The sequence below is a fragment of the Heloderma suspectum genome, chromosome 2 (assembly GCF_057233095.1).
Source record: "Heloderma suspectum isolate Gila_16-S chromosome 2, 16-S_ref, whole genome shotgun sequence".
Classification (NCBI taxonomy): domain Eukaryota; kingdom Metazoa; phylum Chordata; class Lepidosauria; order Squamata; family Helodermatidae; genus Heloderma; species Heloderma suspectum.
The window spans coordinates 31,870,066-31,885,262 of record NC_139459.1 but is presented as its reverse complement, the minus strand read 5'-3'; the positions used below and the strand labels follow the sequence as shown (position 1 = coordinate 31,885,262).

General features: G+C 42.8%; 1 protein-coding gene across 8 annotated transcripts in view; it reads right to left on the bottom strand.

Annotated features, from left to right (window-relative positions):
* Positions 1-295: 295 nt before the first annotated feature.
* NNT (nicotinamide nucleotide transhydrogenase) overlaps positions 296-15,197 on the bottom strand; it is a 78,645-nt gene continuing 63,743 nt past the window's right edge. For all 8 annotated transcript variants that reach the window (XM_084833180.1, XM_084833175.1, XM_084833176.1 and 5 more), the window contains 3 exons: positions 7,677-7,795; positions 7,129-7,244; positions 296-2,953 (listed from right to left, as the gene is read on the bottom strand). In XM_084833180.1, coding sequence (XP_084689306.1) covers positions 2,804-2,953; positions 7,129-7,244; positions 7,677-7,795 — 385 coding nt within the window. In that variant the 3' untranslated portion in view covers positions 296-2,803. The remainder of the gene's footprint in view (positions 2,954-7,128; positions 7,245-7,676; positions 7,796-15,197) is intronic.

Sequence of the window (15,197 nt, the reverse complement as noted above, 5' to 3'; positions counted from 1 at the left end):
TTCAAACCAGCTTTTGCACTCTCCTCTTTCACCCTCAACAAGAGGCTCTTTAGATCCTCTTCGCTTTCTGCCATTAGGGTGGTATCGTCTGCATATCGGAGGTTGTTGATAATTCTCCCAGCAATCTTAATTCCGACCTCTGATTCATCCAACCCGGCATTTCTCATGATGCTCTGGTCAGTCTCTGGATGGGAAGATGCTTGAGAAACCCCTTATACACTGCCTTGTGTCCATACAAGAAAAATGGGGATACAAGCAGAATACAGTAAACACCTATCAAATACATGGCAGATTTCTGGAATACTTAAATTTAATTTCATGCATTTCAGAGAAGGTAGACAACTGATGGAAGAGTTTTGGAAAACAACAGCTTCCTGTTATTATCCAATGTAACAGAAAGTAAATTGGAATTGCTCTTTCTATACTGAGATTCAACAATACATTATTCTATTTGCTGTATACTCATCAAGCCCACATCCTGTTTGACATGTAATAAATCAGAAAATTATTCCTTAGTTGGCAATGAAACAGTGTGACGGCCAAAGTTGTTGATGAATTTGAAACAATGGGGCAAGTTTTAAAAAGGCCCAAATTCATTGTTCTTCATATCTTGGCATTTCTAAATGTATAGATGCAGTTTTTGTAGGACTGGCTGAAGTTTATTGGTCATGAACGTGATGTGCAAATGAGCTGTATGCAAATTAGCACTTGGTGTTCCGTAAGTTTACACCAGTGTTCTAGAATGAAGAATATCACAATATTTGGAGAATTCTAAAAGAGACTTGGTATTTTGTTCGCTTCATTTTTTATTTTTAAATAGTTCTCTCATGTTCCATAATATAAACACAATTCTAACATTAACAATGGTACTTCTGGTCCTCTTACAAACTGCTTGTGTATCTTCAAATTAAAAGAATAAAATATTTTAAACAAGTCAGACACTATAGCTTTAAGGCAGCATTTAAACCATCCAAAGCTAGCTTTCTTGGCACATCTCTCAGCCACGTTAGCATGCAGGTTGTATAGAAGCATACGGTACCAATGCAATCAAGTTGAGGTCCCAGCAAAGGTCCCGCTAAAACATAGCTGCCCCAATGTTTTACATTAGAATGTTGTGGCTCAAGTATTCTTATGCATCAGAACAACCTATTGATGTTCAGGTCCTTTTTGCTAAGCAACTTAAAAAGGAAAGCTTTCTAAAAACACCAAGCACCATCCATCCGAGTGCTTTTTCTCCACAAGTCCCATTAAAACGAATAGGAGCTGAGCCAAAGCAACCTTTCCATTGGGCCAGAAAGCTCAAAGCTAGATTCAGCGCACTGCCATCTCTTGATGTTCGACATACGGGATCTTCACCGTACAAAAACAGGAGGTAGCTAAATGGACATAATTTTCATCTGCTATTAAATTAGAAGGTCACAATAAGCACAATGATAAAAATCAGGATTTATAGTCAAGTTGGGCTAAGTTTAACTCACTTCATAGTAGTCTGTCTTGCCCAGATGTTAAGGCTTTCTAACACAATTACAGCTATTTATTTTGACTGTCACCACGGATGGTTGCTACATCATTATGCAAACATGACAAATTCATTTTATTAGTCAAACATTTGAGTTCCACTCAAGTGCACTAAACATGTTCAAGGCTGCACTGGAAGCCATAAAGAACCATATTAACCACTGAACTGTAGTTTCAATAGTTATCTTTATTAAATTAAAAGGAAGACCAGTAATCAAAATCTCTTATTTTTTCCTGAAGCTTATTAGTTTATCCATGTTTGTTCACATAATTAAAAAGGTATTCCAGATTGTCTGGAATTGCATCTCTTTTGCAGCATCTGATGTATGTTAGGCAAGGAAGTGCCTACTTCCAGCATCTCAAATGTGTTGATTACGAATGCATCAAAATGCATTTCAAAAGTACGCAGGAACAGAAGGAAGCTGCCTTATACTGGGTCAGACCATTGGGCCATCTGGCCCAGTATTGTCTACACTGACTGGCAGCGGTTCTCCAGGGTTTCAGTCAGGATTCTTTCCTAGCCCTACCTGGAGATGCTGGGGATGGAACCTGTGACCTTCAGCAAGGAAAGTATGTGCTCTACTGCTCCGTTATGGGCCCACCCCATTGAGCTACAGGGCCTCCCCTTAATATAAACCACCCCTGAAAACTATCTGCTTCAAACTATTTTCCCCAACCTGGTGCCCTCCAGATGTTTTGGACTACAACCCCCAACAGCCTCAGCCACCATAGCCAATGGTTGGGAATGTTTGGAATTGTAATCCAAAACATCTGTAGGGCACCAGGTTGAGAAAGACCATTTTAAAAGGTCACAAGTAAAAGCCAGTCAAAATTTAAAATATCCGGTTGAGGGTCTGAGATCCTGCAAATGAGTGATCAGCCAAATTCTGTGTTCACTTGGAACCAATAGCAAGGAATGAAGTAAAATAATTTTTAACTTTTTTTTAATGGCAGCAACTGGCCTATGTTTATGCATGTCTCCCTTATCATGTCACACTAAATGGTCAGATGCTCCAAATTCCTGAGTATCATTATATAACATGTGTAGCTACCAAGGGAAAATTGTGCTGCATTGAAAAATACTTATTCCAGTTTCTGGCCCATCAAGAAGCCAGAATTGCACATCAGGGTTTGCTTTTACTTTTAATGTTTTTCTGGACCTTAACAATTTTTCTAACCCTTCATTTCAAGAACACTTTATTACCCTTTACTTTTAATGTTGATGTATGTAACACTTTTAGAATTTTTGTTCATATTGCCCAAAGGGTAGCTTTTAATGAGACATTTAATTCTGGTGGGACTCTCTCACTTTGGCCTGCAGGGCATCACAGGTCTTCTTAGCATCCCCTAAAAGCATGGCAGTGTTGGGCTTGTAAAAGATTGGATTGTCCACAGCTGCATATCCAACACCAAGAGATCTCTTCATAACAATGACCTGAAACGAGAAGCTCATGTTAGATATAGTACAGACATAGGTATTCAACAACAAAAATCAGAAGAAAGAAATGCAGCCTCCACCACTGAAAAAATATTTCATAATATTTTGCGTATTGACACGTAACATCAGGGCTAAAGTTTTCCCCACAGCTTCAGAAAGGCTAACTATACTCTGCTACGGACTACCACAACTCTTTCACTTTATTCAATGAACACATGCAGATGCTGAGCACACCCCAAAGCCATGTTTGAAAGGATCAAGGGTAAGTTATATGTCCAGGACCCTGTTGCCCTGGTGAACTCCACATTGGTCAGCCAAATTCTATGTTCACTTGGAACCAATAGCAAGGAATGAAGTCAAATATATATATTTTTTTTTTAATAGCAGCAACTGGCCTACGTTTATCATGTCACACTAAACGGTCAGATGCTCCAAATTCCTAAGTATCATTGTGTAACATGTGTAGCTACCAAGGGAAAATTGTGCTGCATTGAAAAATACTTATTCCAGTTTCTGGCCCGTCAAGAAGCCAGAATTGCATGTCAGGGTTTGCTTTTACTTTTAATGTTTTTCTGGAATGTTTTTCTGATCCCCCTCCCCCACATTGCCTAAGTGCCCCTCCTCCTGTACATTTACCAGGTGGTGGGCAGGGTCCCCCTTTCTTTTTTGCCATTTGCAGGGGGGAATAAAACACCCCCCAAAGTTTGGGCATCGACAAAGTTCTCCAAAGCTTTCAGATGGTGCTCAACTTGCCTTTATTTTAGCCAATGAGATGGCCAAGGGTTTTTTTTCCTCTAGTCATGCCAACCCTGAAGCTCTCCAAACCCTACTCAGCCAAGAGAGCACTGTGAAAACAATGCTACTTTATCAGGTAGTATAATTTCCATGGTATTCTCATCCAAGAAAAAGGGCAAGGGAGGGTACAACGACCAGCTGTGTTTTTTCAAAAAAAGAAAAAATGGAGAAACTCAGCCACCTCATTAGCTAAAACAACGCAAGTCAGCATTACACACACACTCACACACACACACACCCCGAACTTTGGGGAAATTCATCTCCTGCTAAAAGCAGCCCAAATCCTCAGTTTTTCAGAGGATGAATAGCCCTATGAAGAGGGCAATTTCAGCCCACATTTAACGGGGCGAGCACACTTCAAAACAAAGCACAAGCCAAGGCCATCACTATTCACCGTCTTCTTTTTCCCCAGAATGCCTCTGGTCCCTAACCGTGTGCTTTGCGGTGCATCTGCCACCCAAGAAAAGATGTGCTGAAAAGGAAGGAAAGGGGGATGTCCGTGATCAGTGCTAGTCCTGGTGGGGGTCTCCTGGGGCCTGTGGACCCGGCATTTGCCCAACCATGATACTAGACGAAAACATCTGTGGAGAGCAGAAAACTCTCAAAGTACAGCTCAGCAGGAAGAGGCAGCCTGAGATTCCGTTACCAGGCACCACATGCAATGGAAAGAGCAGGAAGAAGGAATGTAGGCAATATGTGCTGAGCTGTTTTAACAGAACCTTACAGGAACCCTCCTTCTCTAAAAAGGATACAGGAAGGGCTGAGCAGGCTTTGTCAATATGAACAGGGGACACAGCAGCACACTTATGGTGAAGGGATAAAGGAAGGCCGTTGTCATCAGCACCGATCTTTCTTTTAAACAGGCTGTGTATTATGAATAAGTGACAGAGGGCTTCTCCGCATTAGGTTTTTAACCCACGATTTTACCAGGACTTCTGCTTCTGGATTCTTTGCAGGATTAAGATGCGCTCCTTCACACACACTTCCTGGTTTCTTTTCGGAGGATTGGCTTCATCTGCAAGTTCTATATGTTTCATTATACAGCCACTAGATGGCACGGTTATAGCACCACTTCCTCTTAACAGGGACAAATTCAAACCGCTTCTTTTTATTACCTCATAATTTTCATTTCAAATAAAGCCGCAGAAATGTTCAGAAAGCATAGGTGTTGATGTCTTGTAAAGGACCCGCCAACTTCTGAGAGTAACTAATCTCAGTCTCAGGACAGGAGTCCCATGTGGAGAAGCCCAGAGACCTGAATAAAATGCTGATGTTTACCAACAGACATTTACATTTTGGGAAGCCAAGGGAACTGTCAGATTTTTATTGATCAGTAATTCCAGAACCTCCAGTTTATGATCACATTTCATCCACTTTTTCATCATTTGCACACCCTTCCCCAACCTGGTGCCCTCCAGATCTGATGGACTGCAACGCCCCTCATTCTCAGTCAGCACCAGGTTGGGGAAGGCTGATTTACAATGGGAGGTCGGTGTATCCAAAACAAGGCCAAGAGCAGGGGTGGGAGCCTCAGGCCCAGGACACAAATCTACCCCTCCAAGGTCCTCCAGATGGCCACACCCCGTCCTCTGGCTCCACCCCGTTCCCCAGCCACTGATCATTGGGTGATTTCCTGGTTTTTGAGCAGTATTTCCCCATTCTAAAAGGTTGAAATGCCTCTCCTAAGGCTTCGTTACTGGCAGGAAGAGCTTCAAGCTATTTTTGGCCGCACCTCTTTTGCCTTTAGCCCTGCCCACCACTTTAATGTGGCTCCCGAGAGCTTCTCCAAAATGGAAGTTGAAAGAGCTTCCCTACCCCTGGCCAAGAGCCTTTGGCCAGTGACCAAATTTCATCCTCAGTTCTATCCTAGACTAGCATATTAACCAGGACAGACTTTTTTTCAGGAAGATTATGGATTCAACTAATGAGAGGACAAGATTATGAGTATACTAAATGTAACAAATACACACATATTCAAAACACCTACACATTATAAGCTTTAGAACTCTATTAGCTCAATTAGACTGCTGTCATACTGCATACAAAGAAGCATCAGCACATTACACATAGTGCATTTGTAAATACCTAATAATAGTATGATATTTTGGCCACCTAATGCGAAGAGAAAACTCTCTGGAAAAGGCCCTGATGCTGGGAAAGACTGAAGGCAAAAAGAGAAGGGGACGGCAGAGGATGAGATGGCTAGATAGCATCACCGATGCAATGAATATGAACTTGAGCACACTCCGGGACAGAGCGCAGGACAGGAAGTCCTGGCGTGCTGTGGTCCATGGGGTCACGAAGAGTCAGACACGACTGAACAACTGAACAACAACAACAACAATAGTATGTCGTACACCACATATAGCATTGCACTATTAGAAGATATGAATATATGGGTTGCACATGCTGGTAGTGATGCTTTCGAACTGTGGTGCTGGAGAAGACTCTTACGAGTCCCCTGGACTGCAAGGAGGTCAAATCAGTCCATCCTAAAGGAAATCAACCCTGAGTGCTCATTGGAAGGACAGATACTGAAGCTCAAATATTTTGGCCACCTAATGCGAAGAGAAAACTCTCTGGAAAAGACCCTGATGCTGGGAAAGACTGAAGGCAAAAGGAGAAGGGGACAGCAGAGGATGAGATGGCTAGATAGCATCACCGATGCAATGAACATGGACTTGAGCATGCTCCGGGAGAGAGCGCAGGACAGGAAGACCTGGCGTGCTGTGGTCCACGGGGTCACGAAGAGTTGGACATGACTGAACGAGTGAACAACAACAACAACAGTATGTCATACAATGCAGTATTTCATGTTCATGTTCAGAATTTCATGTACACCCACATTCATTCACAGCATTTGCCCCTTCAGTTAGTATTAGATCTGTTGGCTGCTAGACATGCTAATAGGTCTGCGAGGAGTGTAATATAGTAATATAGACATAGGGCACAATCCTATGCATGTTTAGACAGAAAAAAGTCTTACAATTCCCATGCTGGGAGTTGTAGGACATTTTTCTATCTAAACATGCATAGGATTGCACCCTTAGATAATTAAGACACTGGATGGCTCCGTAAAGTGCGGGAAAGCAGCAATATTCCACTATGTAGTTTCAGGGAGCAGGAAAATTTGCAAAGTATTCTCCCAGGTAAAGGTTGTACGTCTCCCAAATCATTACATTCCCTATCCTCTCAGTTTTCAACAGTACCTATTCTCTGGCCTATATTGGTTCACGAAATGGTTCAGGAGGAGAAGGTTGGCAGAGAGAGCTTTGTGGAGGTGTGGGACATCATGTAGTAGATTTCAAAATAAAGGAATGACAAAACATGAAATTCCCAACCCAGAATTTTTTTTGGGGGGGGGGGGGGTTACCCACCTGCTTTGCCTTCCAAACTTCTAGAACCGGCATTCCAGCAATGATAGAGTTTGGATCTTCCTGGGCAGCTGAATTCACTGTGTCATTAGCTCCAATGACAAGGACAAGATCCGTTTCTGCAGTAAAAAAAAGAGAGACACACACAGTTACGAGCAGAACTCAAATTCCGATTGTCAGCAGCAGCTTGCATTGTGGTAGCACAGAGATGCCCTAACCAGGACTCCAATTTCTGCTAGGAGCTATAAACTGGCAAAGATGGCCTTCACTATACTAATTCTTGAAGACAGTTAAGACAGTTTGTTTTTCCTCAACACTTAGAAGAACTGCTTAAACTAATGAACAACAGCATGAAAACTTAAGTTCCAAGACATGCATTTAGAACAGAAACTGATAAGGACAGCTTTCAATAGAGAGCGTGAGATAAGAACTGGCACAGTTTAGGCCGCCAAATTTAATATTATAATCAAACTGATGCAATGTTAATTAGCTTTTAGAAAAAGCAAACAGACTGAAGTAAAAAAACAGAGCAGGGTGTCCATCTCTCCCACCTGGAAAGTCTTCATTGATCTCATCCATTTCTAGGACAATGTCGTACGGCACACCGGCTTCTGCAAGTAGCACATTCAGTTGTCCAGGCATACGACCAGCCACAGGATGAACACCAAACCTAAGTGTGGTGGGAGAAAGAGGTGGTAAAATCATGTTATGTGGTACATATAAAACATGAGAAGTACTTTAAATTCTTCTCCTGTTAATCAGCTCAGCAAATTATCACACTATAATTTCATATTCTGGTGTGGAAACCCAAGGAAAATAGAGTTAGAGTGCAAAGTTATGGGTTGCAGCTCCCGTAGAAGGAAGCCTCTGACTCTGGAGGCTTCCGCATATCCAGTGTCCTGCCGGGCTGCTGTCTGCAGGGCAGAAGGAGCAACGCAGGTGATTTTTGCTTCTCCATCCTCCTTTTAAATGTTTTTCCTCTAGATGGACCTTTGAGCCTGTGTAGAGAGGGCATGCTTGCAGGAGCTGGGCCAGGGCTGGAGAGACCATAAGGTTTCTCATATCCTGGCCTCTCCTCTCCTCTCCCCTCCCCACCCACCAGAATGCCCCCTTTTCCTTCCCCTCCAAAACCACATTTGCAACCTCGAGAAGCAGCCGGTGCAGTTCTTTCCACAGCAGTTGCAAAGGGGGCAGGGGTGGAGGATCAGAACTCAGAGTCCTCCTCCTGAGGTCCTAGCAGTGTCTACATCCTTGTGAGGGGGTCTCAGAACAATCCAATCGTCCCTGGGATGCTCTCCCAGGACTGTACGATTGCTCTCTAATTTGCCTAACACCACAGCAGAGTAGGGATCTGAATGCAGGTTGCTGAAGTTCCAATTTTCCACACTGACTGAACGATACTTTTCTTCTTCCCTTCCCTCCACCCTTCAAAGGATCTCCAATAGAGGAGAGGGGGAGAAGAAAAGTATTGTTCAGTTAACATCCACAATTCTACAGGTGGAGCTAAAACAGATTCATTATGTGACGGCACAGAATGGCAAACAGGTAAAAGGAAGTACTTCTTTACCCAGCACATAGCTAAACTATGGAATTCACCACCACAAGATGTGATGGCCACCAACTTAGATGGCTTTAAAAGGGGATTAGATAAATTCATGGAGGATACAGCTATCGATGGCTACTAGTCATGGTGGCTAAATGTTACCTCCAGAATCAAGCGGTAGTTTGCCTTCAAATACCACTAGCTGGGGAACAACAGAGGGAGGGAGCTATAGCTCTCAAGCCCTACTTGTTGGCTTCCAGAGGCAGCTGGTTAGCCACTGAGGAAAAAAAGGATCCTGGACTAGATAGATAGATCTTTGGCCTAATCCAGCAGGACTCTTCTTTTGTGCCGGTATACATGCAAATGGTTGCCACTTGCCGTTGCAGCTGCGTGTTTGAAGCGATGTGTACCTTTGAATTTGGATTTCAGTTCAAAGTTCTATGGTACAACCATACTTATATGTTACAACAGCAGTCACAAGCTGGTTTAACACTCCAAATGTGTCATATCTAAAACCAGTTTAACCATAAGGCAAGAAAGGGATGTTGCCTATTTTAAAAATCAAATTATTTCACATAGCCAGCCCCAGATGTCTGTATCCAGCAGTAGCTATGGGTGTCACCAGCTTCTAGTCACAGAACAACTAAGAGAGGGTAGACATATTTCACTGTTAGTTTTCAAACCAGGGATGGGCAACTTGTGGCTCTCCAGATGTTTTGGCCATCAGCCCCAGTCAGCATCCCCTTCATGGATCACTGCCTTGTTGTGGCGAAGGGGCTTGCATAACTCAGTGAAGCCATAAGCTATGCCGTGCAGGGCCACCCAAGACGGACAGGTCATGGCAGAGAGTTCTGACAAAATGTGGTTCACCGGAGAAGGAAATGGCAACCCATGCCAGTATTCTTGCCAAGAAAACCCCATGGAATGTATCACAAGGCTAAAAGATATGATGTCGGAAGATGAGCCCCTCAGGTCGGAAGGTGTCCAATATACTACTGGGGAAGAGCAGAGGGTATTTCCAAGTAGCGCCAGAAAGAGTGAAGCAGCTGGGCCAAAGCCGAAAGGACACTCAGCTGTGGATGTGTCTGGTGGTGAAAAGAAAGTCCGATGCTGTAAAGAACAATATTGTTTAGGAACCTGGAATGTAAGATCAATGAATCAAGGTAAGCTGGAGGTGGTCAAACATGAGATGGCAAGATTGAACATCGACATCTTGGGAATCAGCAAACTAAAATGGACAAGCATGGGCGAATTTAATTCAGGTGACCATCATATCTACTACTGTGGGCAAGAATCCCTTAGAAGAAATGGAGTAGCACTCATAGTCAATAAAAGGGTGGGAAAAGCAGTACTGGGGTACAATCTCAAAAACAACAGAATGATCTCAGTACAAATCCAAGGCAAACCATTCAACATCACAGTAATTCAAGTCTATGCCCCCACTGAGGCCGAAGAAGCTGAGGTTGATCGGTTCTATGAAGACCTACAACACCTTCTAGAACTAACACCAAAAAAAGATGTCCTTTTCATCATGGGGATTGGAATGCTAAAGTAGGAAGTCAAGAAATCACCGGGATAACAGGCAAGCATGGCTTTGGTGTACAAAATGAAGCAGGACAAAGGCTAATAGAGTTTTGTCAAAAGAACACGCTGATCATAGCGAACGTTCTTTTCAAAAAGCACAAGAGGCGACTCTACACATAGACATCACCAGATGGTCAATATCGAAATCAGATTGATTATGTACTTTGCAGCCAAAGATGGAGAAGTTCTATACAGTCAGTAAAAACAAGACCTGGAGCTGACTGTGGCTCAGATCATGAGCTTCTTCTTGCAAAGTTTCGGCTTAAATTTAAGAATGTAGGGAAAACTACTAAACCATTCAGGTATGACCTAAATCATATCCCTTATGAATATACAGTGGAGGTGACGAATAGATTTCAGGGATTAGACCTGATAGACAGAGTTCCTAAGGAACTATGGACGGAGGTCCGTAACATTGTTCAGGAGGCAGCAACTCAATCCATCCCCAAGAAAAAAAAATGCAAGAAAGCAAAGTGGCTGTCTGAGGAGGCTTTACAAGTAGCTGAGCAAAGAAGGGAAGCGAAAAGCAAAGGAGAAAGGGGAAGATATATCCAACTGAATGCAGAGTTACAGAGAATAGCAAGGAGAGACAAGAAGGCCTTCTTAAATGAACAATACAAAGAAATCGAGGAAAACAACAGAATGGGAAAGGCTAGAGATCTTTTAAAGAAAACTGGAGATTTTCCAAAACTATTGGAAGTACAAGCTGGGTTTCGAAGAAGCAGAGGAACTAGAGATCAAATCGCCAACATTCACTGGATCATGGAAAAAGCAAGAGAATTCCAGAAAAACGTCTATTTCTGCTTCATTGACTACGCTAAAGCCTTTGATTGGGTGGATCACAACAAACTGTGGCAAATTCTGAAAGAGATGGGAGTACCAGACCACCTTACCTGTCTCCTGAGAAACCTGTACGAGGGTCAAGAAGCAACAGTAAGAACCAGACATCGAACAACCAATTGGTTCAAAATTGGGAAAGGAGTATGACAAGGCTGCATATTGTCACCCTGCTTATTTAACTTATATGCAGAGTACATCATGAGAAACGCTGGGTTGGATGAATCACAGGTCAGAATTAAGATTGCCAGGAGAATTATCAACAATCTCAGATACGCAGATGATACCACCCCAATGGCAGAAAGCGAAGAGGATCTAAAGAGCCTCTTGTTGAGGGTAGAAGTGGAGAGTGCAAAAGCTGGTTTGAAACTCAACATTAAAAAAACGAAGATCATGGCATCTGGCCCCATCACTTCCTGGCATATAGAAGGGGAAGAAATGGAAGCAGTGACAGATTTTACTTTCTTGGGCTCCAAGATCACCGCAGACGGTGACTGTAGCCATGAAATTCAAAGACGCTTGCTCCTGGGGAGGAAAGCTATGGCAAACCTAGACAGCATAGTAAGAAGCAGAGACATCACCTTGCTGACAAAGGTCCGCATAATCAAAGCTATGGTTTTCCCAGTAGTAACGTATGGCTGTGGGAGCTGGACTATACGGAAGGCTGAGCGCCAAAGAATCGATGTTTTCGAACTGTGGTGCTGGAGAAGACTCTTACGAGTCCCCTGGACTGCAAGGAGGTCAAATCAGTCCATCCTAAAGGAAATCGACCCTGACTGCTCAATGGAAGGACAGATACTGAAGCTGCAGCTGAAATATTTTGGCCACCAAATGCGAAGAGAAAACTCCCTGGAAAAGACCCTGATGCTGGGAAGGATTGAAGGCAAAAGGAGAAGGGGACGGCAGAGGATGAGATGGCTAGATAGCATCACCGATGCAATGAATATGAACTTGAGCACACTCTGGGAGAGAGCGGAGGACAAGAAGGCCTGGTGTGCTATGGTCCACGGGGTCACGAAGAGTCGGACACGACTTAACGACTGAACAACAACCCAGCCAGCATAGGCAATAGTGGGGGAGAATGGGAATTGTAGGCCAGAAACATCTGGAGGGCCGTAAGTTGCCCACCCCAAGTTTTAAATTTAGCTGAACTTGAAAAACTTTTCACAAACATTTCAAGGGTAAAAGGCTTTCAAGGGTAAAAAAATTCTCTCCCTACAAGAATTCAACACAACACAGATTTTCTTTAGAAGCCAGATCTGACCCAAGCAGTGGAGATTTAGCTGTTTACATTTACACAAGGAATGTACTGCTGAAGTTATCAAGCTAATGGGGCTGATTTTCACCATAAAATTACTGAAGAGATTAAACTTGTGGCAAGAAAGGGGGCGGGGGGAGAAATCATAGCACATTTGCTTAATTAACTCCACTTGGGCATTAAAAACATGTTTTTCAAAAGCCTTGCCTTCCTGGAACTTCCTCTGGCCTTTATTTGGGAAACACGAAATAGTTGCATGTGGGGAAATGTAATAAAGCTACTCCCCATTTTATATAATCTGTACTACTGAATATACTATGTGCCAATCCAGAAATAGTAAATTTATTTTTCTCCATTTATAGGTGGGTAGACCATAGAGTAATATAATAGCAATTGTCATGTTTCATTATCAAGCCCTTTCCTAACCAATCCTAGCCCCTAATTTGTATCTCCCCCCCACACACACCATTTCAGTGCATTGGCCCAATATTTTCATTGAGCTTTCAACCACAACCGAATACATTTTATAGAGATTGAGGGTAATTCCAGGTGAGACTTATTGTACAATCACCCTGCCACATTCGCCGAATTCTAGAGGTTGAGGCATAGCCAAATTCCATGTTTAACCCTCCTGTGTTTTCTCACCACTTCTTCTGTCTTTTTTCTTACCACAGAAAATCTGTTGAGGGAAAGACAGAATAGCTATACAATGTCTTTTAACAGGTAGCTCCCATCTGGAAGCACCTTAAGGTAAGTTGCAGCCAATTTAGACCTCACCAGCATATATGTGACCAAGATATTTAAAAAAAAAAACAGACAAAGAATGTCACTATTCCATTCTTTCTGGATAGTTTGTGACTGTGAAATTGACTGTGAAAATCTGCTTCCAATATTTGGTTTTGGTTGCTCAAAGAACTTGGCAAGTTGTTTTTAAGCAAAGATTTTGACGGTGGCACTGTAAAAAGACAGTGGCAATACCACAGGCCTGGTGTAGATGCAACTTTCCCCTTCTAAGGGTTGTTGTGGTTCACGTATCTCCCATACTTATCTTTTCAGAATGAACTATGGTGCAACATTATGACTGTGCCAATATTAACGCTAACCAAATTTAGTTTTGAACCAAAGTTCAACCTGGGTTGAACACTAATTTGCAAACCCTCTTTAAAGCTAACCATGATTAGGCTTTAACATTGATGCGGTTGTCATGCTGCACTGTGGTTAATTCTGACAAGGGAACAAGGTGGGGAATTCAGGAAAGAGAGGGGAAAAGAGGGCAACTTGTGAGTCTGCGCGACACTCCCGATCTCCCAAGCATAGAAACCATTACACCTGCACTAGGCCAAAGAGAATGTGGAGTTAAGGCAGAGTTGGTATAATGGAAAAGTGAACCTGTGTTGTTACAATAATTGTGCAGCTTTATTGTATATTTCAAAATGGGTTACTTCCCATATTATGATAGCTCACCAGCCGAGTTACTGGTGTTTCTAAGGCAGCTTTCCCCAACGTGGTGCTCTCCAGATATGCTGGACTACAACTTCCAGCAGCCCCCAACCAGCAGGGGGATGCATTAGCAACACAGGATCTTCCATGGATTTAAGAGAGAATCAAAAGCAGCTGCATGGGATCCTGAATCAGAACCACTGTAATAGGGAACAGGAGTTGCCCCTTTGCCCTATACCATTTTTCTAATTGAACTTCCTCCCCACTCCTCTCACAAGCTGTTATTTGCTGCATGAGCTAAACTATACAAGTACCTGCAAGGTCTCCCTGCAGCTGATTTGATCTTGGGGAAAAATAACCCACAGGAGATCTTGTTCATGCATCTCCTGGGTCATGTCTCCTTAGGCCCTACAATTAACAGCATAGGAAGGATTTCTTCACACATCTACTTCCAACATGCACTTTGTCAAGCCACTTCTTGGCTTGCAGCATACTTGTCCTTTCATATAAGTGTGCACATATACATCCCATTTACTGTGTGAGTTGTGAAAGCATTTCTGTGATTTGAAACTAACTCAGAAGTAACTACCAACTTCCACCTATTTTTTAAAAAAAATCATAAGGACTAGGACCTTTGAGTGTGTGGGATGGAGGTGGGGAGAAGAATGGCCAATAAGAACAGTAGGCTTTTTGCTTGCAAAGTACATCTGCAAACGGCACAGAGCCCCAAATATACTTTAGAGGGAAAATATCTGCAATCCCTCTAGCAAAGACCAGATGTAGAATCAGATATACAACAGCAAAACAAATAGGACAAAACATTAAGAAGCTTAAGGTTTCAGCCAGCCAGCCACTCAGTAATTCAAGCCATGTGATACAGTCCCTACACTTTCCAGAAACCCCATTGAAGCACAATAGCTTTTAGAAGACCTCTTGTGCTGAAGTCTATGTTAGAATCCATGCAAGAAATAAAGTTATATTTAAGCAACTTTTATTAAAATGCAGACTTCAATTTTATACACTATCCAGCTCTCTTAAAATGCCCTCCCCCAGCAAATATGTCCCTGATTTTTTAAAGAATATACACATACGCAAATTGATTTCCACTGCTGGTCCTTAAATCAAGAGAGACGTTGCCAGCAAGGCTTCAAATTTAATTGCATTCCTTCTGTAATAGGGCAGAGGAGGGGAGGCGACAGCATAGGATTCTTTTACTTGCCTGATCCCTGCCACAAGTCCAGACAACTAGAGAGCACATAAAAGTGAGCTCTGTGGTTGTAGCACAGCACCAGGGTGCTATTGGTCTTACCCTGCTTGCTCACTAAAGAGGACCTCTCTGTTTGGGCCACCTGTACATTACTGGTGCCAGATCTCAAGCCTGCAACAAATTCTGAACTGGAGACCTGCTCT